The 24680-nt window shown below is 48.6% G+C and overlaps 1 protein-coding gene across 1 annotated transcript in view; it reads left to right on the forward strand.

The window, feature by feature from the left end:
• The window catches only part of DTX1 (deltex E3 ubiquitin ligase 1), a 153390-nt gene that overhangs the window by 113986 nt on the left and 14724 nt on the right, over positions 1 to 24680 (forward strand). Inside the window, exon 4 of the mRNA XM_075319985.1 lies at positions 22533 to 22594. Within this exon, the coding sequence (XP_075176100.1) occupies positions 22533 to 22594 (62 nt within the window). The remainder of the gene's footprint in view (positions 1 to 22532; positions 22595 to 24680) is intronic.

Raw genomic sequence — 24680 nt, forward strand, 5'->3', positions numbered from 1 at the left:
TTTATAAGGTGTTCTTCATGTTGTATTATGCAGCCCCATAAACCTCCATGTATAATGCGGCCCCATAAACCTTCATGTATAATGCAGCCCCATAGACCTTCATGTATAATGCAGCATCATAGACCTCCATGTATAATGCAGCCCCATAGGCCTCTGACCACCGTATACTCACTGATTAAAAAACCAAACAACAAGTACTCACCTCTCCTCACTCCTCCACTGCTCCGGTCAGAGCGTCCCCCCGTCCTGTGCTCTGTACTCTCCCCAAGAGTATATACTTGGTTCAGAATGATAGTGCTAAAGTGAGAATGTGGTATCCACCGCAGTATGAAGTGTAAAGACTACAATCCGGATCCTGATGAAGGTTCACTGTATAGACCGAAACATCTTTAAATTTCAGGATTGTTGTTATTGAATAAAATCTCATCTTAGTGCCAAGTTTTAATAATATATTGTGTCACGAATCCCTATAGACTTTAAAGGTTGAGTCTGACCTGCAGACTGGATGAGAATAGGACATGCTCTGCAAGTCACGGACTGGAGACATGGACTTGACTTTAAAACTGATGTGTGTATGGATCAAAGAAGCTCTATGAGTCAGTGTGCTGTCCGAGAAAAAACGGACAGTACATGAAAGTGTCACACGGATGTGTAAATGTAGACTTAGGGGGGCTTTACACGTTGCGACATCGCTTCCGAAATATCGTCTGGGTCATGTCGTTAGTGACGCACAACCGCCGCCGGTAGCGTCATCGCAACGTGTAAATCCTAGGTGCGATGATAATCGATCGCAAAGGCGTCGAAAATCGGTGATCTGTGTAGCGTCGTTCATTTGCATAATGTCGGGTGGACCGCAGGTATGATGTTGTTTGTCGTTCCTGCAGCTCCACACATCGCTGTGTGTAAACCCACAGGAGCGACAAACATCTCCTTACCTGCGTCCCGACAGCAATGCGGAAGGGAGAAGGTGGGCGGGATGTTATGTCCCGCTCATCTCCGCCCCTCCGCTTCTATTGGGCGATTAATTAGTGACGTCGCTGTGACGCTGAACGCAGCTCCACCTTGAAAGAGGGATATTTTGGCAGTCACAGCAACATCGCCGAGCAGGTATGTGCGTGTGAAGCTGCCGTATTGATAATGTTCGCTACGGCAGCAATCACCACATACCGCATGTACAACGGGGGCGGGTACTATCGCGCTGGACATCGCTAGCAAATGCCAGCGATGTCGCAACGTGTAAAGCCCGCCTTAGACTCGGTAATAAATATTATTGTCAAGATTAAAAGGATATTCTGACTTCTGACCTGAGAAGTAGTTTCCATCAGTTGCTCATAGGGTGGTTATAAATAGCTGTGTGTATCCGTTACGTGTCCAGGCTCCAGTGTTCAGCCCTTAATCTCTCTTAATCCTTGTTTATCAATGGAGTGAGCAGGTGGTGTCTTTGTCAGGAAGCTGGCTTTACGCATTATGTGATGTCAGGCTAAGGGGGGCTAGGTGACTCCACACAGGTATATAGGAAATCGGCACTTCTCAATCTGGACAGCTATCATGTCTTCATCTTTTTAGCTATCTTTACTTGCATATACATTTTCACTTCCGAAACACCATGAAAATCACATTGCACTTCGGGTAAGTGTATTATTATTATTTCCTTTTAGGGTTCCATTGATTCCATGGTGTTGTACATATGAAAAGGATTTATGTACAAGATGACAAAATAACAGTGACAAACTATCACAGAGGTGACAGGGCCCTGCCCTTCTGGACGTACAGTCTAATGTGTCATGGGGAGGACATAGCTACGGTGCTTGCAGCAGCTCCGGAGGTGGTGAGGTGGCAGCGTGGTCATTGCAGGCTGTACGCTTTCTTCAAGAGATGGGTTTCCAAGTTCTCTCTGAAGGTTCTAAATGTGGAAAACAATTGGACATGTTGGGGCATGGAATTCAAGACTATGGGGGATACTTGGGAGATGTCTTGGAGGCACTTGGAAGATGAACGTTTAAGAGTGGAGAACAGAAGGAGGTCTTGGTAGGACCAGAAATTATGTTTGGGAAGATATCAGGAGATCAGTTCGCAGATAAATGGAGGAGACAGATTATAGATGGTCTTGTAGGTCAGTGTTAGTAGTTTAAACTGTATCTGTTGGGAAATTGTGAGCCAGTGACAAGATCTACAGAGCAGAGGGGCCACTTTTATTTTGTAGAGAGGGTGCAGTAGTTGGTTAGTATTTGCTGCAGCACTAGAAACCAATCAGCCAGTGTTGAAGATCTAAATAGATTGCTAGAGGTTATCACAACGCTTTTTATTTTTTTTGTATTCCTGCTTTGATGTTATAATAAGTTTTGAATACATAATTTTGAGGTTTTGTTGCTGTTTTATGTAGAGACAAAGCCTAGAAGAGATGAATGGAGAAGTCACCTGTCTTAAAGGGCCTCTGCAAAATAGTGAAGTAGTCTTGTGGGTGAACAAGAGGGCATACCTTAGGACAGTCATGGCGAACTTTTTACAGGCCGAGTGCCCAAACTGTAGCCCTTAACCCAATTTTTTTTCCGAAGTGCCAACCAATCCTATTATGTAAATAATTGATTGTAACCTTACCTTTGCAGTCTTCTCTTCAGCAGAGGGCATCACACTCATGCATGCTTACCACACATTGAAGCTGAGCCCCTGCCCTTTCCAGACACAGCAGTTGGATTGATCTTTCTGGAAAAAATTGCAGCATATTAGACAGAGATTTTAGTTTGGAACATAATCAGATTTCACCCTGTAATCCACATCTACATTTCAAAGTCTGAACATCTTGAAATCCCATAAAGACGTACGAGTTGCTATCCTCCCCTTTCATTGTGTAGTTATGTCCCTCTTCCTGGGCCACTTCCTGGTAAACATGTCCCCCATCCTGATATATATTTCCTGCATTCTGGTATATTTGTCCCCATCATGGCCCCATCCTGGTAAATGTACCTCATCTTGGTAAATGTTCCTCATCCTGGTATTTGTCCTCCATCCTGGTAAATGTCCTCCATCCTGGTAAATGTACCCCATCGTGGCATGTTCCCCCATGCTGGTAAATGTACCCCATCCTGACATATTGCCCATCCTTGTAAATATTCCTCATCCTGGTAAATGTTCCCCCATCCCGGCATGTACCCCATTCCTGGTAAATGTCCTCCATCCTGGTACATGTTCCCAATCATGGCAAATGTACCCCATGCTGGCTAATGTAAACCATCCAGGTAAATGTATCCCCATCCAGGTAAATGTAACCCCATCCTGGTAAATGTCCGCCTTCCTGGCATGTTCCCCTTCCTGGTAATTGTTCCCCATCCTAACACGTTCCCCCATCCTGGTAAATATTCCCCATCTTAACATGTTCCCCCATCCTGGTAAATGTACCCCATCCCGACATGTTCCCCATCCTGGTAAATGTTCCCCTTCCTGGTAAATGTGCCCTATCCTGGCATATTTTCCCCATCCTGTCATGCATGTTTCCTCCATCCTGGCATGTATGTTTTCCCATCCTGGCATGTATGTTTTCCCCATCCTGGCATACATGTTTCCTCCATCTTGGCATGTATGTCCCCCCCCATCCTGCCATGTATGTTTTCCCCATCCTGCCATTCATGTTTCCCCCATCCTGGCATGCATTGTTCCCCATGCTGGCATGTTTGTTTATTCATCCTGGCATGCATGTTTCCTCCATCCTGGCATGTATGTATTCCCCATCCTGGCATGCATGTTTCCTTATCCTGGCATGCATGTTTCCTCCATCTTGGCATGCATGTTTCCTCCATCCTGGCATGTATGTATTCCCCATCCTGGCATGCATGTTTTCCCCATGCTAGCATGTATGCTTCCCCCATTCTAGCATGTATGTTTTACCTATCCTGGCATGTATGTTTCTCCATGCTGGCATGTATGTTTCCCCATGCTGGCACTGGCCTCCCATCCCCACCTTGGCACAGCCGCACAAAAGTTATAAAAAGAAAAACACAACTCACCTTCCAGCACCCACTCCACTGCTGCGCGCCGCTGGGTCCAAAGTTCCCGCGCGACCAGAAGACGTAATTACACCCGCACCGCTTACTGACACTCCTCCATCTCCTAGGCAACAGACCTGCGGCCTAGGAGAGGAGGAGTGTCAGAGCGCCGAGAAATGTCACTCTGCTCCAACACAACTTTGAACTGCCGGCGCCACCGCACCAGCAGTTCAAAGCAGCAGGATGAGGTGACAGCGCGCGTGCTGGCAGAAAGGGCTCTGCGTGCCCTGGCTGGCACGCGTGCCATAGGTTCGCCATCACTGCCTTAGGGTAATGCGGGGCAAAGAGCTGTGCTAGACCCTGGTCTCTGAGATTGCCCAAAGTCCCAGATGACACGAAGGCCGTGCAAAACACATACTTCTTGCACGGTCCGTGGTTTAGGTGCATATGTCTGTGCGTGTGTGTGTTTTACGTGTGCTGTCCCTGTGCTATCCGTGTGACATCTGTATAGCACACGGACAGCATGAACTTCTTTACTCACCTGTCCCCTGCACTGCTGCTGCTGCTTCCAGGTCTGCGGTGCTGTGAATATGCATGAGCATAATCAGTGGGCCGTGAAGCAAGTGACTGAAGCGCTGGAGACAGGTGAGTATAAAAAATAATTTTATTTCAAAGACACGAGTTTTCTCCGGTACGTATCACACTGATGTCACATGGAGCATATCAGTGTGTGGGCCGTGTGACATCAATGCTGCCAGAGAAAAACAGACATGTCGCCGTGTGGAGCACACGGACACGTGTCCTGTGGGAAAATACAGAGGTGTGTGCAGACCCGTTGATTTTAATAGGTCTACATGTGTCCGTGTCTCCGGTACATGCGAAAACGTACGTCACACATACTGAAAACACAGACGTGTGAAAGAGGCCTGAAGCAGACACTTGACATGTGGCCCACTTACACAATTTTATTGCACGTACGTGTTCTATCTGCGTTATTCAAGGATCGGATACCTCCCTATAAGTCCATGGGCAAATTCATGCATCGGGGTTTTTTGTTTTTTTTGAGACATATCTGTTTTTTATCCCAAAAGGATCAGTAGAAAAATAAAGATAGTATTTAGGTGTATGATTTACAATAGGTAAGAATGTATAAGCTGGCACTGCTTACTTAATGACCACATGTCATCATAAGTTTGCAATTTAATGTAAAGATTAGAGTTGAGCGCGGTTCGCGGTTCGAGGTTCTCCAGTTCGAGGTTCGAGTGATTTTGGGGGCTGTTCTAGATCGAACTAGAACTCGAGCTTTTTGCTAAAGCTCGATAGTTCTAGATACGTTCGAGAACGGTTCTAGCAGCAAAAAGCAGGGCTTTTTACAGCTACAGTGTGCAGGAGCCATCGCTGGCAGCCTGCCACAAGCTGGTAACCAAGATAAACATCGGGTATCCAACCAAAGCGCTTTGGTTAGTAACCCGATGTTTATCCTAGTTACGTGCAGGAAGCCCACACTTCCCTGCTCAGCTTGCTCCGCCCCCTCCTGCCCGCGGCATGTACACATGTACACACACACACACACACACACACACACACACTGCACTCTGCACACATGGTCCCGCTCGGCTTACCTGCGGTGATGAAGTCCCGACCTCAGCGCTGTCACTGTCCTCCATGGCCGCCGCTTGTCACATCACCTTCTCTGACGGTGACGTCACGGGCCTCTCGCGATGCTTGGCTGTGAAGGCGGCGGTCATTGAACTCAGTGACAGGTGCTGTCGGCAGTGCAGGAGATCAGCGCAGGTAATGTACCTCGCTGACAGCAGCACTTGTCATGCCCTGCAGTGACCTGGGCTGACCCATAGATGTTAGCTCAGGTCACTGCATTGCTCTCCCAGCCAATGGGGAACATTCTGCTCTTCATTGACTGGGACTGTGGATCGTCATGGCAACCCCTTGGATTACACCAGACCTGGATTTGTTTTTCTTTCTAATAAATTGGTTAAAGAGGGAATGTTTTGGGGAGTGTTTTTTCAAATAAAAATGTGTTTGTCGTCTATTTTTTTTTATTACTGACTGGGTTGGTGATGTCGGGTATCTGATAGACGCCTGACCTCACCAACCCCAGGGCTTGATGCCAGGTGACATTACACATCTGGTATTAACCCCATATATTACCCCGTTTGCCACCGCACCAGGGCGCGGGATGAGCTGGGGCGAAGCACCAGGATTGGCGCATCTAATGGATGCGCCACTTCTGGGGCGGCTGCGGCCTGCTATTTTTAGGCTGGGGAGAGTCCAATAACCATGGACCTCCCTAGTCTGAGAATATCAGACCCCAGCTGTCTGCTTTACCTTGGCTGGTGATCCAATTTTGGGGGGACCCCTACGTGTTTTTTTTTTTTAATTATTTATTTAATTTAAAATAACAGCGTGGGGGTGCCCTCAGTTTTGGACAACCAGCCAAGGTGAGGTTGCCAGCTGTGGTCTGCAGGCTACAGCCGTCTGCTTTACCCTAGCTGGCTACAAAAATAGGGGGAACCCTATGTCATTTTTTTTTTTTCATTTTTTTGGCTAAATACAAAGCTAAGCACCCCTGAGTGCCACATGAAAGGCACCAAAGGGTGCAAAATTACAAAATGCAGGAGAGTGGGACATTATGTGTCTTTCTGCCATTATAATGACAGAAAAGACTGATATGAAGTGCACAAGCACAAGAAAATCACCAGAGCGCTCTACGCTGTGAAAAGCAGTAGAAAATGGCACTGGAGTGAACATGTGACCGCCTCATGTAGGATGAAGCTATGGATCCTGGGTAAATTTATGCATTTACCCTCCTTCAGTTTTTTTTGCAGTACACAAAAAAAACGGAAGGCACACGGATGACAAACAGATGACATACGGACCGTCTACGGAACGGAAACGGATGCCACACGGATGCACCCGTGAAAAAAAACGGACTGTTTTTTGCAGACCGCAAAAATGGATCGGTCGTGTTAATGTAGCCTTATTCTGATCTGCCGTTTATAAACAGCAGGCAGAAATAAGTGAATAACGCCCCCCGGCGTCAGAAAATCTCCGGGGTTTCAGGGCTAGCTGAGACCCTGGAGATCATGATTCAGGATGGTTTTTCCGGTCCCCGCTCACGTGATCACAGGTATACACCGTACACTGATGATCACTGTCACGAACCACCGGGGGGGTCACTCAGAAATCCCCCGCGCTGGCTACCAGTACGTCACAATCGGGGGGTAACAAGTGGGGGTCACCCCTCCTTTATACCTCCCGACCGACAGACAGAGCACGTGACGCGCTCTCTAGCGCCCCTCTTATAGTCAGGCCAATTATGGAATTGCCCGACAATAAGCAAGGAGGCCGCTATACTACTTATGCCGATTATTGAAGGGTCCCCGGTGAGAGTAGGGTATATATTCCCCCGACCTCCGCGGGCGGAATATATAAAACCTCCCCGAATCTCACTGGCCTCCCCACAATAATCCTTGGCACAACTCGCTGCTACCAACCGCTTCACGGTAACTATTAGCCGAACACACGGACGTGGGATTCAAGATCGAGATAACAGAACAGCCCAAGATTAATTATATAATTTAATCAGCCTAAAGCACACTAGAAACTACAATATATACAATAGGGAATCTACAGAATATACATATGTCAGAGTACAGTTACAAGCAAAGCATGGGTTACAAACAGGCATACACAGTTCCAGCAGTTACCTTGTGCGTCTGGCCACAGGGGGGCGCTGTAGGCCAGGTTTCTAGGATCCTTCCCACAGATGTTTCCTACACGTGACCCCCAGCGAAAGAACCCTGGAAAATGGCCGAAGTAGGGTTATCAACCTGGGCAAATCCAGGTCCCCTCCTACCTTAGTGACCTCAGAGGGAGCACTGCTCCACCCCTGGCTGGAGTTATGGACAAAATCCACAACATGGATATGGCCATAACTTGGCCTGGGAGCGTCGTAGGCGGACGCCAATGCTCTCATTGTGACAGTTATGAATTTAGCTACAGAATGAGAGGACTCATGACTCGTCTACTAGTTCCACATTGGCTGATATCACGCCTGGGGTATTTCCCAAGCTCCCGCTCCCATAAAAAGGGTGTGCCAGCATCGTCCGCATGCGGAGGCACCATTTTTATGGTTGCCATATTTATCGGAAATATGGCTTGCGAGATATGAACCATTTTTTACTGGAGTCGTTCTGTCTGGATACTTCCAAGCTTGCTAATTAGATAGCAGCTCCTACCACAGGGTCACGGCAGGGAGTCATCCTGTGTCCATTGTTCCCACATCACCTAATTTCCATATCATAGGAGATGGCCATGGGATGTGACACCTTCACAGATGCTGGACATTGAGGACAAGAAGGGAGGGGGGCACTGCCAGGGAGTGATGAGCGATTATGACTGGAAGTCATAATTCATCTTCATATCCCGGGATTTGCCTCACACCTCCCCCCTTTTGAGGGCGCTAGGGGGCAGCACACTCCGGTGTTCCCCCGTGCGCCCGTCCGCGACCTCTCCTTGTCGGGACAGCCCGTCTGCGTTACCGTGGTCACGGCCCCTTTTGTGGCGAATGGTGAAGTTGTATTGCTGGAGCGCAAGGCTCCATCGCAACAATCGCCCATTCGTCCCAGAGACGGTGTGCAACCAGCTGAGGGGATTGTGGTCCGTCTCCACGATGAAGTGGCGCCCGTATAGATAGGGTTGCAGACGCTGCAGGGCCCACACTATGGCCAGGCACTCCTTCTCCATCGTGGAATAGGCCACTTCCCTTGGTAACAGCTTCCTGCTCAGGTACAAGACTGGGTGCTCTTGGCTCGCAGAGTCCACCTGGCTGAGCACCGCACCGAGGCCGAAGTCACTGGCGTCGGTCTGTACTACAAACGGCCGCGTGAAGTCGGCTGCCTGTAGCACGGGCGGGCTGGACAGGGCGTCCTTTAGGGCCTGGAAGGCTGTCTCGCAGTCCATTGTCCAATCGACTGCAGAGGGCAGCTTCTTCTTGGTGAGGTCCATCAAGGGCTTTGCCAGGCTACTATAGCGTGGAACAAACCTCCTATAGTACCCGGCGGTCCCTAAGAAGGACATCACCTGCTTCTTGGTCCTGGGGGTGGGCCAGGATGCGATGGCCTCCACTTTCTCAGGCTCGGGCTTCAGTGTTCTCCCGCCTACCCGGTGACCGAGGTACTGGACCTCGCTCATGGCCAGCTGACACTTTCCCGGCTTGATGGTCAAACCTGCCCGGTGGATCCGCCTGAGCACCTGTGCTAGATGCTCTAGGTGGTCCTCCCAGGTGGGACTGAAGACGGCAATGTCATCCAGGTACGCGGCCGCGTACCCTTCAAGTCCCTTGAGCAGGGTGTTGGCCATCCGCTGGAAAGTGGCAGGGGCATTCCTCATCCCGAATGGCATCACCGTGGACTCGTATAGTCCAAATGGGGTAATAAAGGCAGAGCGTTCCCTGGCCTTGCGAGTCAGGGGGATCTGCCAATATCCCCGGCTCAGGTCCATGATGGTCAGGTACTGAGCCCCGGCCAACTGATCGAGCAGGTCATCGATGCGTGGCATTGGGTACGCATCGGCGACCGTGACAGCATTGAGCCCCCTGTAGTCCACGCAGAACCGAGTGGTTCGGTCCTTCTTAGGGACGAGGACTACAGGCGAGGCCCAAGCGCTGTTGGATGCCTGGATCACCCCCAGCTTCAGCATCTCGTCAATCTCCTGGCGCATGTGTTGCTGCACCTCCAGGGAGACCCGATATGCTGAACGCCGGATCGGGGGATGATCCCCAGTGTCCACGTGATGGACAGCCAAGTCAGTCCTTCCGGGCTGGTTGGTAAACAACCCCCGGAAGGGGAGGAGGGTGGCCCACAGCTGGGACCGTTGGTCCTCCAAGAGCTGGTGGCCAACCTCCACATCCTCAATGGATCCGCCTGCCCTAACCTGGGCTAGCATATCCAAGAGGGTTTCCGCTTCTCCCTCCTCGGGCAGGTTGCACACGGGGAGCGCACATGCCTCCCGCTCATGATGTGCCTTCATCATGTTCACATGGAAGGGCTTCCGCCTTCCACGGGCAGGGTCCAGGGTGACCAGGTACGTCACAGGGTTGAGCTGCTGGTACACGAGGTATGGGCCTTCCCAGGCTGCCTGAAGCTTGTCCTGTGGTACGGGGACCAGTACCCACACCTTTTGACCCACTTGGTAGGTCCTCTCACAAGCGTTCTGGTCGTACCAACGCTTCTGATCGGCCTGGGCTTGAGCCATATTGTCGTGTACCAGTTGCGTCAAGGCCTGCATTTTGTCCCGGAAGCGCATGACATACTCGATAACCGACACTCCAGGGGTGGCCAAATCCCCTTCCCAAGCCTCTTTCACCAGAGCCAGGGGGCCCCGCACACGTCGCCCGTACAGGAGCTCAAACGGTGAGAATCCTGTTGAGGCCTGTGGAACCTCCCGGTAAGCAAATAACAGGTGTGGGAGATACCGCTCCCAGTCACGCCCATGGGAGTCGACCAACATCTTAAGCATCTGCTTTAAGGTGCCATTGAACCGCTCGCACAGGCCATTAGTCTGTGGATGGTACGGGCTGGCCACCAGATGTCGCACCTGGACTTGCTTACAGAGGGCCTCCATCAGCTGGGACATGAATTGGGTCCCCCGGTCAGTGAGCATTTCCTGGGGAAAACCCACTCGGGAGAAAATCTCCAGCAATGCGGTGGCCACCTTGTCAGCCCGAATGGACGACAAGGCCACTGCTTCTGGGTACCGGGTGGCATAGTCCACTACCGTCAGTATGAAGCGTTTCCCGGAGCTGCTGGGGATGGCCAGCGGGCCGACCAGATCCACAGCCACCCTCCTGAAAGGCTCATCGATGATGGGCAGAGATACCAGTGGGGCTTTGGGGCGTGGCCCCGCCTTCCCCACTCTCTGACAGGTTTCACACGAACGGCAGTAGGCAGCCACATCGGCCCCCATTTTTGGCCAGTAGAAATGCTGGTTTAACCTGGCCTTGGTCTTAGCGATCCCTAGGTGTCCGGCCATCGGAATCTCATGTGCGATCCGCAACAACTCCGTCCGGAACGGATAGGGTACCACCAACTGTCGGTCCCTGGGCCACGCCTCCGGTGAACCCTGCTGGACCGTGGCCCGGTACAGCCGTCCTTGGTCCCAGACCACTCGCTCCGGGTCCGAGTCCGAGGGAGGCTGTGCCGCCTGCTCCTTAAGAGCTTTCAGGCTGTCGTCAGCTTCTAACGCTGCCTGAAACCCCTGACTAGATGTGGCCAGAATCGACGAGACTGTCACATCTTCGGTCAGTACCCCGGGACCTGTGTCCTGGCCTCCACCTGACTCGGCTGCCACTTGGTCAGAAGGGGAAGAGCTATCGGACCTCCGGGAGGCCCCTTGGCTTCCAGCACTCCCACTGCGGGTGACAGCGGCCACAGCCGCTGCGACCGTGGGTCGTGCCTGCTCCTCCTCCGTTCCTGACCAAGTCGCCGGTTCAGGCAGACCGACCTGGCTTCCTGACACCCCGGTTGTGGGGGAACCATGCACCGAGATCTTACCTGGGAGCACTTCCGCTCCTGGACCGGCCCCAATCTCACCTGCCTGTTCCCCTCCTGCAGCAACAGAACCCCGCTGTGAAATCTCTGGGGACCCCACATTTGCTGTGGTAGCCCCCACCCCACACACTGGTCCTCCCCCTGCAGCACCCTGCTCTCTGCTTATCCCTGCAGAGGGCAGCAGATCCCAGCTCACAGGCTGATTACTTGTAGAGGCATTGTCACACCTTTCTCTGACCCCCTCCCCTGTCACAGCTGCAGCTGAGTGTGTGTCTATGCAAGCAGAAAAATCAGAGTTCACTCCCTCCTCCCTTACATCATTCATAGATAACACATTAACATTGTCCGGAGGCATGTCAGTACTGGCTGAAGGGTCAGCCCTTGGGGGGGCCCAAACTGGGAGGTTATCTGCCCCAAATCTGTCCCAAGTAGCACGTTTGCGGGGATCCGATCAGTTACCCCCACCTCCCTCACCCCTCGCCCTGCGCCCCAGTCCACATAAATGTCAGCAACAGGCAGCGCCGGGTCAATGCCTCCAATCCCGGAGACAGCGAGGGTTTTTCCAGGGATCAAGTCTTGGGGGGACACCATCTCAGGCCACACCAGAGTCACCTCCGAGGCGCTGTCTCGCAGTCCCATGGTCACAGACCGGCCGACGGTGACAGGTTGGAAGCTGTCCAGGGACCTACCACCACCCCCACCCACACAATACACCTTGGGCGGCCCTTGGGACGGGGACGGAGCCGGGGCCTTGGGACGCTGAGGGCACATGGCCTTGAAGTGTCCAGGTAGGTTGCACTGGTGGCACCGTCTTGGCTCTGCCACGGGCCTGGAGAGGGGAGTTGAGGGGGACACCCCCTGCAGTCTAGGGGCAGGTGGGGCAGTCGTAGAATTCATCTTACCCCCTCTCCAGGTGCTGCTGGTGGCTGCTCTCCTGGCCTCAGGAGCCCGATTGTTGGTGTAGTCATCGGCCAGGGCAGCTGTAGCCGTGGATCCCTTTGGCTTCTGGTCTCGGATGAACTGGCGGAGATCCTCAGGGCAGTTCCACAAGAGTTGCTCCGTGATGAACAAGTCCAGGATCTCCGGTCCGGTGGAAAGCTGCAGGCCTTGGGTCCAGTGGTCGGCAGCTCGGGCAAGTGCCCGCCGGTGGTCAGCCCAGGAGTCCTTTGGTCCCTTTTGCAGGGTCCGGAACTTCTTGCGGTAGGACTCTGGAGTGAGGTTGTACTGTTGGATCAGGGCCCGCTTGATGGTGTCGTAGCCCTGATCTGCCTCAGCAGGCAAGTCCCCAAGGATATCCAGGGCCTTACCCCTTAGACGGGGGGTCAGGTATTTGGCCCACTGATCCTTGTCCAGATGGTGCTGCAAGCAAGTCCGTTCAAAAGCAGTCAGGAAAGAGTCCAAGTCTCCATCCTTCTCCAGCACTGGGAAGTCCTCAACACGGACCTTTGGAAGTTTGGTGTCTTGAAGGTCACGTGTGGCTGATGAGGGCCGGAGCTGAGCTAGCTGCAGCTGGTGGTCACGGTCTGCCTGTTGCCGTCGCTCTTCACGTGCTGCTTGCCGCTCCGCAGCCTCACGCGCTGCTTGCCGCTCCGCAGCCTCAGCGTCACGCGCCGCCTGCCGCTCTGCCCTGCGCTCTGCCAGGAGTTCCTTGTAGCCCTCCTGGTCTCCAGCCTGGAGAAGGGCCATAGCCATTTGAAGAAGGCTATCCGAGCCTCCCAGGCTCGGTGGAATGGCACGTGGTGATCTGCGGCCCGCTGCGGAGCCTGGTGATTCACTGTCCATTGCAGAGCGGAGGGCTGGCATCTGGCTCGTTGAGGACCCTTGGGCGAGCTCCTCCTCATTTTGTCCAGCAGTGCCAGGTTGTGCGATGTCCTCTGCAGAGCTGTTCTCTGGCGTCTGGCTCCTGGAGGACTCGTGGACAACCTCCTCATCGTCTCTGGCCTGAGCATCGGCCATTCCTTTGGCTTTGCTCCTGGTGCTCTCAGCCATTCTTGCAGACTTTGGTCACTGACACAGAACTGACACCTGATGCCTCCACACACCTTACAGTATCTGCACTCTGACACTCTAGTGTTGAGCTAGTCTGAAGACCCCAGCAGCCACAGCTGCTGCAGGCAGTCTTTAGTGTCTGGGAGTATGGGTCTCACACTCACACACACTATTATCTCGATCCCACCGCTATGCCACCAATATGTCACGAACCACCGGGGGGGTCACTCAGAAATCCCCCGCGCTGGCTACCAGTACGTCACAATCGGGGGGTAACAAGTGGGGGTCACCCCTCCTTTATACCTCCAGACCGACAGACAGAGCACGTGACGCGCTCTCTAGCGCCCCTCTTATAGTCAGGCCAATTATGGAATTGCCCGACAATAAGCAAGGAGGCCGCTATACTACTTATGCCGATTATTGAAGGGTCCCCGGTGAGAGTAGGGTATATATTCCCCCGACCTCCGCGGGCGGAATATATAAAACCTCCCCGAATCTCACTGGCCTCCCCACAATAATCCTTGGCACAACTCGCTGCCACCAACCGCTTCACGGTAACTATTAGCCGAACACACGGACGTGGGATTCAAGATCGAGATAACAGAACAGCCCAAGATTAATTATATAATTTAATCAGCCTAAAGCACACTAGAAACTACAATATATACAATAGGGAATCTACAGAATATACATATGTCAGAGTACAGTTACAAGCAAAGCATGGGTTACAAACAGGCATACACAGTTCCAGCAGTTACCTTGTGCGTCTGGCCACAGGGGGGCGCTGTAGGCCAGGTTTCTAGGATCCTTCCCACAGATGTTTCCTACACGTGACCCCCAGCGAAAGAACCCTGGAAAATGGCCGAAGTAGGGTTATCAACCTGGGCAAATCCAGGTCCCCTCCTACCTTAGTGACCTCAGAGGGAGCACTGCTCCACCCCTGGCTGGAGTTATGGACAAAATCCACAACATGGATATGGCCATAACTTGGCCTGGGAGCGTCGTAGGCGGACGCCAATGCTCTCATTGTGACAGTTATGAATTTAGCTACAGAATGAGAGGACTCATGACTCGTCTACTAGTTCCACATTGGCTGATATCACGCCTGGGGTATTTCCCAAGCTCCCGCTCCCATAAAAAGGGTGTGCCAGCATCGTCCGCATGCGGAGGCACCATTTTTATGGTTGCCATATTTATCGGAAATATGGCTTGCGAGATATGAACCATTTTTTACTGGAGTCGTTCTGTCTGGATACTTCCAAGCTTGCTAATTAGATAGCAGCTCCTACCACAGGGTCACGGCAGGGAGTCATCCTGTGTCCATTGTTCCCACATCACCTAATTTCCATATCATAGGAGATGGCCATGGGATGTGACACCTTCACAGATGCTGGACATTGAGGACAAGAAGGGAGGGGGGCACTGCCAGGGAGTGATGAGCGATTATGACTGGAAGTCATAATTCATCTTCATATCCCGGGATTTGCCTCACAATCACGTTACAGTAAATTACAGCGCCGGTAAAAAATTATTTATCTCCCATCTGGCATGAACAAACACTTCTTATCCACTTCTCCACTTCTTCTCCACCTTTTCTCCACTTTTTCTCCACTTTTTCTCCATTTTTTCTCCATTTTTTCTCCACTTTTTCTCCACTTTTTCTCCACTTTTTCTCCATTTTTTCTCCACTTTTTCTCCACTTTTTCTACATTTTTTCTCCACTTTTTCTCCACTTTTTCTCCACTTTTTCTCCATTTTTTTCTCCACTTTTTCTCCACTTTTTCTACATTTTTTCTCCACTTTTTCTCCACTTTTTCTCCATTTTTTTCTCCACTTTTTCTACACTTTTTCTCCATTTTTTTCTCCACTTTTTCTCCACTTTTTCTCCATTTTTTCTCCACTTTTTCTCCACATTTTCTCCACTTTTTCTACATTTTTTTCTCCACTTTTTCTCCACTTTTTCTCCACTTTTTCATCACTTTTTCTACATTTTTTCTCCACTTTTTCTCCACTTTTTCTCCACTTTTTCTCCATTTTTTCTCCACTTTTTCTCCACTTTTTCTCCATTTTTTTTCTCCACTTTTTCTCCATTTTTTCTCCACTTTTTCTCCACTTTTTCTACATTTTTTCTCCACTTTTACTCCACTTTTTCTCAATTTTTTTCTCCACTTTTTCTCCACTTTTTCTACATTTTTTCTCCACTTTTTCTCCACTTTTTCTACATTTTTTCTCTGTTCTTTTTCTATGGTCGGTCTACCCATTAGCTCTGCCATGCATAGTGTAGCTCTACACCTACTGCACATGTTACTTTATGATTGACATCTCTTTCGTACCAGAGCTGTCTAAGCCTACTCTGACCCCATATTTGTCATTACTATATTGTCCTTGTACTGTATTATGACATTTGTATCATGTGTTTCATTTCTTGCTGTGTTGCAATTTTTTTTGCTGCATCCCAATTGTACCTCTACATTGTTCGAGTTTATGTTATTGTTCTCTCACTCTTATGTGATACTGATTATTGTCATTTTTCAGGATTACATGCAGATAAGTCCAATCTGACGAAGGCTCAGGCCGAAACGTTATTTGTAACTTGTTTTGGACAAAAACATATATGCTTATGAAATTTTTTTTTTTCTTAATACGGACCAATAAAGAGTGATTTTGCATTACTATCCGTTGTGACTTACTGACTTAGTCTGGGAGATTTAGAGTGCCGAGGTTACTCACTAATTTTATCTATTATTACCTCTGAGCACCTATATACCAGTGAGCAGAGCTTTCTCTACAGTAGTTCTCCTGATTAGGCATGCCCTTACCTCATGAGCAGGGCATTGCAGCTTTGGTAGCAACCATTACGACATGGACTCTGCTGCTGTGGACCCGGGGAGAGTGAGTGCAGATTCATTGCACCCACACTCCTCACATGAAGGGTCCGCACTCCTAGAAAATGGGGGATACGTTCCCTGAGTGTCTCCCCCCATATTCTAGACGGTCCAGAGTCGTCGTGGGACCCCTTTATTTTTTTTCTTACAATAAATTGGTGAAAAAGGAAATGTTTTGGGGACTGTTTTTCAAATAAATTTCTTTTGTCGATTTTTTTTTTTTGTTAGTACTGACAGTTTATGATGTTGGGTATCTAATAGACGCCATGACATCACAAACTGCTGGGCTTGATCTCAGGTGACTTTACAGCTAGTATCAACCCGATTTATTACCCCGTTTGCCACTGCACCAGGGCACGGGATGAGCTGGGGTGAAGCGCCAGGATTGGCGCATCTAGTGGATGCGCCACGTCTGGGGTGCCTGCGGCCTGCTATTTTTAGGCTGTGAAGGCCCAATAACTATGGACCTTCCCACCCTGAGAATACCAGACCACAGCTGTCCGCTTTACCTTGGCTGGTGATCCAATTTGGGGGGGACCCTACTTTTTTTGTGTAATTATTAATATTTATAAAATAATTATAAAAAAAGAGCCTGGGGGGACCTCCACATTGGATCCCCAACCACGGTAAAGCTGCCAGCTGTGGTTTTCAGCCTACAGCCGTCTGCTTTACCCTAGCTGGCTATCAAAAATGGGGGGACCCAACGTCATTTTTTTTTTTAACTATTTTTTAAATAGAAAAAATTAATGGGCTTCCCTGTATTTTGATTGCCAACCAAGGTAACGGCAGGCAGATGGGGGTGGCAACCCATAGCTGTCTGCTTTATCTGCGCTGAGAATCAAAAATACCGCAGAGCGCTATGTCATTTTTTTTAAAGATTTATTTTTACAGCACTGTGATGTCCAGCAATCAAAATACAGGGAAGCCCATTTTGTTTTTAGTTATTTAAATAAATAATTAAAAAAAAAATATATGGGCTCCCGCTGCATTTTTTGTATTGCTAGCTAAGGGTAATCCAAGCAGCTACTGGCTGCTAACCCCCACTGCTTGGTGTGTTACCTTCACTGGCAATGGAAAATCCATAATTTTTTCAGGGGGCAAAAAACTTCTGCATACAGTCCTGGATGGAGTATGCTGAGCCTTGTAGTTCTGCAGCTGCTGTCTGTATGGAGAAGAGCAGACAGCAGCTGCAGAACTACAAGGCTCAGCATACTCCATCCAGGACTGTATGCAGAAGTTTTTTGCCCCCCAAAAAAATGACGTGGGCTTCGCCATATTTTTGTATGCTAGCCAGGTACAGCAGGCAGCCACGGGCTGCCTCCAACCCCCAGTTGCCTATTTGTACCCGGCTGGGAACCAAAAATATAGGGAAGCCCGTTTTTTTTAATTATTTCACTTATTTCATGAAATAATTAAAAAACAAATGACGTGGGCTTCGCCCCATTTTTGTGTCCAGCCAGGTACAACTAGGCAGCTGGGGATTGGAATCCGCAGCACAGGTTAGCCCGAGGTTTCTGGGCGCCTCTGCTGCGAATTTCAGTCCGCAGCCGTCCCAGAAAATGGCGCTCTCATAGAAGCGCCATCATCTGGCGCTGTATCCAACTCTTCCAACAGCCCTGGAGCCGGGTGGCTTGTTGGGTAATCATGAGTTAATACTGGCTTTGTTTTACTAGCCAGTATTAAGCCAGAGATTCTTAATGTCAGGCACGTTTGACCCGGCCATTAAGAATCTCCAATAAAGGGTTAAAAAAAAGACACCACACAGAGAAAAAAATACTTTAATAGAAATAAATACACAGACACATTAGAGACTCCATCTTTATTACCCCCTGTCAGCCCAATAAATCCCCAATAAACCTTGATGAGCTGGGGCACCTCATCCTCACTACAATCTTCACTAGTGTAGTAGTAGTGACGATTGTAGTGAGGATGAGGTGCCCCAGCCCATCACTTGATGAGCTGGGGCACCTCATCCTCACTACAATCCTCACTAGTGTAGTAGTAGTGACGATTGTAGTGGGGATGAGGTGCCCCAGCCCATCACTTGATGAGCTGGGGCACCTCATCCTCACTACAATCCTCACTAGTGTAGTAGTAGTGACGATTGTAGTGAGGATGAGGTGCCCCAGCCCATCACTTGATGAGCTGGGGCACCTCATCCTCACTACAATCCTCACTAGTGTAGTAGTAGTGACGATTGTAGGGAGGATGAGGTGCCCCAGCCCATCAAGTGATGGGCTGGGGCACCTCATCCTCACTACAATCCTCACTACAATCGGGAAGCAGCGTGCAGCCTTCACTCCGTGAGTGAGCAGTGCTGCTAGCGGTAACAGCGGTAACGCTGACAGACGTGTTACCATAGCAACGGTGCTCCCGGAGCCGCGGTTAGCGGTGACGTCACCGCTAACTGCGTTGCTATGGCAACGGTGATCTCCGTTAATGACCGGCTGTGTCAGCCGGTCCCTAACGGAACGGGGAGTCGACCGTGTGCTAGAGCATATCGCCGGTACACGGCGATACACAAATGTGCACCGTGTACCGGAGAGATGCACTCGCAGGTCCTACATGACGCGTCATAGTCATGTGACCAGTCTGTAGCCAATGAGATAATAGCCACGTGACTGGTCACATGGCTATTTTGACGTCACGATAGGTCCTGCTTCTCTGCTGGCAGTGCCGGTCACCGGGAGGATTCAGCGATCATCGGATGGAATAGCAGCAGGAGACAGAGTGCAGGAGGGATCGCGGGGACCGGTAAGTGTTATGGCAATGTTTATTTACTGTATGTGTACATTTATAATGCATTTTTATGTGTTTGTGATTGCCTCCCATTATAGCCTATTGGTTCGAGTTCGGTTCGTCGAACGTTCGACGAACCGAACTCGAACAGGAGGTCCGTTCCGCGAACCGCCCTCGAGCCGAACCGCGACCGGTTCGCTCATCTCTAGTAAAGATATGTCCGTAATGGCACTGTAATACCAATTAAATTGATACCTTTGGTGAAGAAATCCACCTTGTGGTTCTTTTCTTCTTTAATCAGCATTTTAAGTTTTCTGCTAATTCTATTTTGGTGCACAGGGACCGGACTGTACACAGGGTCTCCTGTCATTTAAAGACTGGAGGCAGGCAGAGGAGGCTGGGTAATCACAGACAGGGAGGAGAACACCCAGTGCTTTGTCCAGCCTCTCTGCATCGTCATCAATTAGCATAAAACGTCAAATGATGATTAAAGAAGAAAAACAAGGCGGATTTCTTCACTAAAGGTATCAAATTTATCAATATTATAGCATCATCAGAGCCATGTCTTTACTTTACATTGAAAAATCGTGCTGGCAGGTTCTCTGATGGTGTGGATGGTGTTTATCTTCCATGTGTGTCATTGTTGAAGTGCATACAATTTAAATCAGTTTCTAATCTGTGCATGTAGGTTTGATTTGTGTTTAAATGGTATCAGATATCTTGATCTAATATTTGAAAGATAATGTACTAATCTGCAAATTACTTTAATTACAATTATATTGTCTTACTCCTGAAAAATTACCCCAAAGTGCTGTACATTAAGGGGAAGGTGTCACTATTTTTTTGCTATGTAATTTTAAAGTAGCATGATGTAGTGGCAGAGACTCGTGCTCCGGCAATGTATCACTTGCTGGGCTGTGTTTTGCCATTTTAAGTAAATCAATGTTTTATTAACAGGACTTATCAGTACAGTACAAGCTTCCTCCTGGTCCAACCCCACCACTGATTAGCAGTTTTCTGTCAACATACAATGTACACATAAAGCTGTCATTTGGTGATGTTGGAGGAGTTATACTATGTTTAGCCTGATCTGCAGGCCGAATCCGGTAAACTAAGTGATACATCGCTGGAATCAGGGTCTGTGTCCCTACATCATGCTGTTGTCAGATTAGATAGCAAAAACCTAGTGACAGATTCCCTTTAAGTGTCACCCTTCTGTGTCCACTGCCTATTGTCATGTATAATCTGTCGTTAGCCGAACATTCAGATTATAGGAAGCAAAGATGGGTTTTTGTCTCTTTGTTCTTCTATTTATCAAACTACTTACAGGGAAGTGAAAGCAATGAATGCTAGGAATTGAAAGAAATTTATGGGAACCAATCATCAGGATTTACGTATATAAGGTAAAGCCAGTGATAGCACTGTCAGGCAGATTATCTACATACCATTAGTGGTCAGCTCGGATGTTTAGGTTTTCAAATTCAAGAAAGGGAAGTTTAAAAATTCAACAGCTTCTTGATTGACATCGGCAACAGAGCAGATACTAACCGGGTGGGTATTCATACGGATTCCCATCCCCCTGCTGCCTGTTCCTCCCTCTCTCGGTTGTCTATGCTAATCACCTGGTCAAACATGGCCTGACATTAAGAATCTTTGACTTAATACCAGCTGGTAAAACAAAGCTAGTATTACCCCCTCATTGCCCAGCATGCCACCCGGCACCAGGGTCGCTGGAAGCGTTGGATACGGCACAAAAAGATCTATGAAAGCATTTAAGCAATTTACAGCGGGGGGGGGGGGGGGCAGAATGCTTGGGCCCAATCCCCAGCTGCTTAGTTGTACATGGCTGGATTCAAAAATAGGGCGAAGCCCACGTCGTTTTTTGTTTTTTTGTTAATTATATCATGAAATAATTAAAAAAGGGCTTCCCTATATTTTTGGTTCCCAGCCAAGTACAAATAGGCAGCTGGGGTTTGGGGGCAGCCTGTAGCTGCCTGCTGTACCTGGCAAGCATACAAAATTATGGCCAAGCCCACGTCATTTATTATTTTTTTTTTTTAGTTTTTTGGCAAAAAAATTAAAAAAAGGGCTTCCCTGGATTTTCCATTGCCAGGGAAGGAAACACCAAGCAGTGGGGGTTAGCAGCCAGTAGCTGCTTGGATTACCCTTTGCTAACAATAGAAAATGCAGCGGGAGCCCACACATGTTTTTTAATGAATTTTTAAAATGACATGGGCTTCGCCATATTTTTGTATGCTAGCCAGATACAGCAAGCAGCTACAGACTGCCCCCAATTCCCAGCTGCTTATTTGTATCTGGCTGCGAATTGCAATCCACAGCCACCCCAGAAAATAGTGCTTTCATAGAAGTGCTATCTTCTGGCGCTGTATACAACTCTTCAGCAGCCCTGGTGCCGGGTGGCATGCTGGATAATAAGGGGTTAATACTAGCTTTGTTTTACCAGCTGGTATTAAGCCAGAAATTCTTAATGTCAGGCCAAGTGTGACCCGGCCATTAAGAATCTCCAATAAAGGGCTAAAAAAACACAGAGAAAAAATACTTTATTAGAAATACAGTAGATAAACAGACACACTTAGTGACTCCATCTTTATTACTCACTCTCACCCCTCCATGATCTTGGTCTTCTGTCTTCTTCAACTTGGTGCTGGCAGATGTCTTGGGGCAGCACAGTGTCCTCCGATCAGCTGTTCTCCCTTTCTGTTGTGACCGCATGCGCTCTCGCGGTCACAAGAAAGCAGATGATGTGAGGGCACATGCGCCGCCTTCTCAGCCTCAAGAATAGAATAGCAGGGGGTATCACAATCTTCACAAAGATCACGCCGGAGATAAGCGCTGTGCGCAGGCGCCAACTCTGACGCCATCTTAGTGAATAGTAAAATTAGCATAAACAACAGAGAGAGGGAGGAACAGGCGGCAGGGGCGGGAATCCGTATGAATACCCACCTGTTTATTATCTGCTCCGTTGCCGATGTCAACCAAGAAGCTGCTGAATTTATAAACTTCACTTTCTTGGATTTGAAAGCATAAACATCCGAGCTGACCACTAATGGTATGTAGATAATCAGCCTGATAGTGCCAGTATAGCACTGGCTTTAGGTTATATGCGAAAATCCTGGTGATTGGTTCCCTTTAAGTTCTAGTACCTATAGTGCCAGTAGAATTTTGTACCGCCTATTTATAAAGAGTTGGTGGCACATTACAGATGTAGTTCATTGTGGCATTTCAGATACTTGCAATTGTATTAAACTAATTGGAAGATTGGAATTGCTCTGTAATCTTTTACTGACGATTGTAGCTTTTTACTTGCTTGAATAATATGTTTGAACATATTATGTATCTCCCTGCAGCGTTCCAGCTCTGCCTGTAAAGAATCTAAATGGAACAGGTCCTGTGCATCCAGCTTTGGCAGGTAAGTTAAAGAAGTGATGCTGCCTTGATCTGAGACATAAATTAGGTGATATCTGTCAGTTGCGCACATATAAAAAGTTAAGACGGAGCCCTTTGCACCTAACACATGAATATTGTTGCAAAACTAAAGAAAGGCTTTCTTTCATCAAGCTTATAATTTATATAAAGAACAGATCCATGGTTTCTAAAAACACCAGTGCTTTTATTTAGCTTCAAAGCGCATCTGTAACCAGAATTCAGAATATTAATTGCATACATTATTATAGATCTTTTAGGCTTTGATGTACTCACTTTGATAATTAATTTCACAATATCTGTATAATCCATTTGGGAAGACTAAACTCAATCTCCAGCTATCTAGTTTGATTGACAGCTCTTCGGTGTCTCTCCTGCTGCTGAGATCTCCCAATGCTCAATACAAGCTGCATATGACAGTCAGGCTGGGCAGAGATTCAATACATTTGTATACATTTGTACTCATGAGCTATTTCATTCTATGGCTCAACTTATAAAATGCTCATTATCTAAATTATACAGTCACTCTGACATAGATTTTCAAAGTAAAAACACCTCCCTCTATAGGTCTATGATCTTTTTGATAATGTATGCAGTTTGTATTGCAAAATCTGCTGACGGATCCGCTTTAATTGCTGATACTTAACTACTGTCTTCATTTGAACTCCTGCTTGAGGAGTAACCAGGTGATCGTGCCATATACTGTTCATTTCTGCTTAAAGGGAATCTGTCAGCATGTTTTTGCTACCACATCTGACAATAACATAATGTAAGCAAGGAGATTCTGAATCCAACGGTATATCACTTAGATTACTGACTGAAGCTGTTCTGAAACAATCAAAGAATTTAGATTCAAGAAAACACCAGAGCTTTGTGTGGAGCGCATGCTGTCTTGATTCCTCCTGTTCCTGGCGTGGGCGGTACAAAACCCCATGTATGCCATTTGCACAATCACATATCAACTAGACATTTCAGCTTCTCTCACTAGAAGTGAATTGAGACAGTTTGGAAGACATTTGTGGGCACATGAATGTAAGTATGCAAATTGCACACCTGTGGTCTTGTAACGACTTAGTCATACCAGGGAATCATGCAAAACAGGACTGCCGCGGAAACACCATCACATGTCTCAACGCTGGCAGGAAACTAGCCAGGTCTTTCACCGGGAAGGAACAATCACGGGAAGAGCAGTCTCCAGTCAAGGAAACCGCCTATGCCAAAACATGATATCCATCCACAGACAGCTGTTTCGGGGTATTTGCCCCTCATCAGTGTGGAGTAGGAAACTGGCTAGTGGAAGCAATGCCATCCTACTCCACACTGATGAGGGGCAAATACCCCGAAACAGCTGTCAGTGGATGGATACCATGTTTTGGCATAGGCGGTTTCCTTGACTGGAGACTGCCCTTCCTGTGGTTGTTCCTTCCCGGTGAAAGATTTGGCTAGTTTCCTGCCAGCGTTGAGACATGTGATGGTGTTTCCGCGGCAGTCCTGTTTTGCATATTTTCCCAGGGGGCCTTGTTCTAGAATCACTGCGTTGAGAAACACGTGATGGTGTCTCCGTGGTGCTGGATGTTGATCTCCCTAAGGTCAATCATCCTTGCTTATGTAGTCTTTTACTAGGCATTGCTCCCACTAGCCAGTTTCCTACTCCACACTGATGAGGGGCAAATACCCCGAAACAGCTGTCTGTGGATGGATACCATGTTTTGGCATAGGCGGTTTCCTTGACTGGAGAATGCCCTTCCCGTGGTTGTTCCTTCCCAGTGAAAGACCTGGCTAGTTTCCTGCCAGTGTTGAGACATGGGATGGTGTTTCCACGGCAGTCCTGTTTTGCATATTTTCCCAGGGGGCCTTGTTCTAGAATCACTGTGTTGAGAAACACGTGATAGTGTCTCCGTGGTGCTGGATGTTGATCTCCCTAAGGTCAATCATCCTTGCTTATGTTATATACCAGGGAACATTACCGCGTGCACACTGCATACTGTCATGATTCATCAATCTGTAGTCACATACAGTAATTCCAGACATTTGTTCCAAGCCTGGGCAGCCTGTTTAAGAGCCTTAACATA

This window comes from Anomaloglossus baeobatrachus, chromosome 1, assembly GCF_048569485.1.
Source record: "Anomaloglossus baeobatrachus isolate aAnoBae1 chromosome 1, aAnoBae1.hap1, whole genome shotgun sequence".
Lineage (NCBI taxonomy): Eukaryota > Metazoa > Chordata > Amphibia > Anura > Aromobatidae > Anomaloglossus > Anomaloglossus baeobatrachus.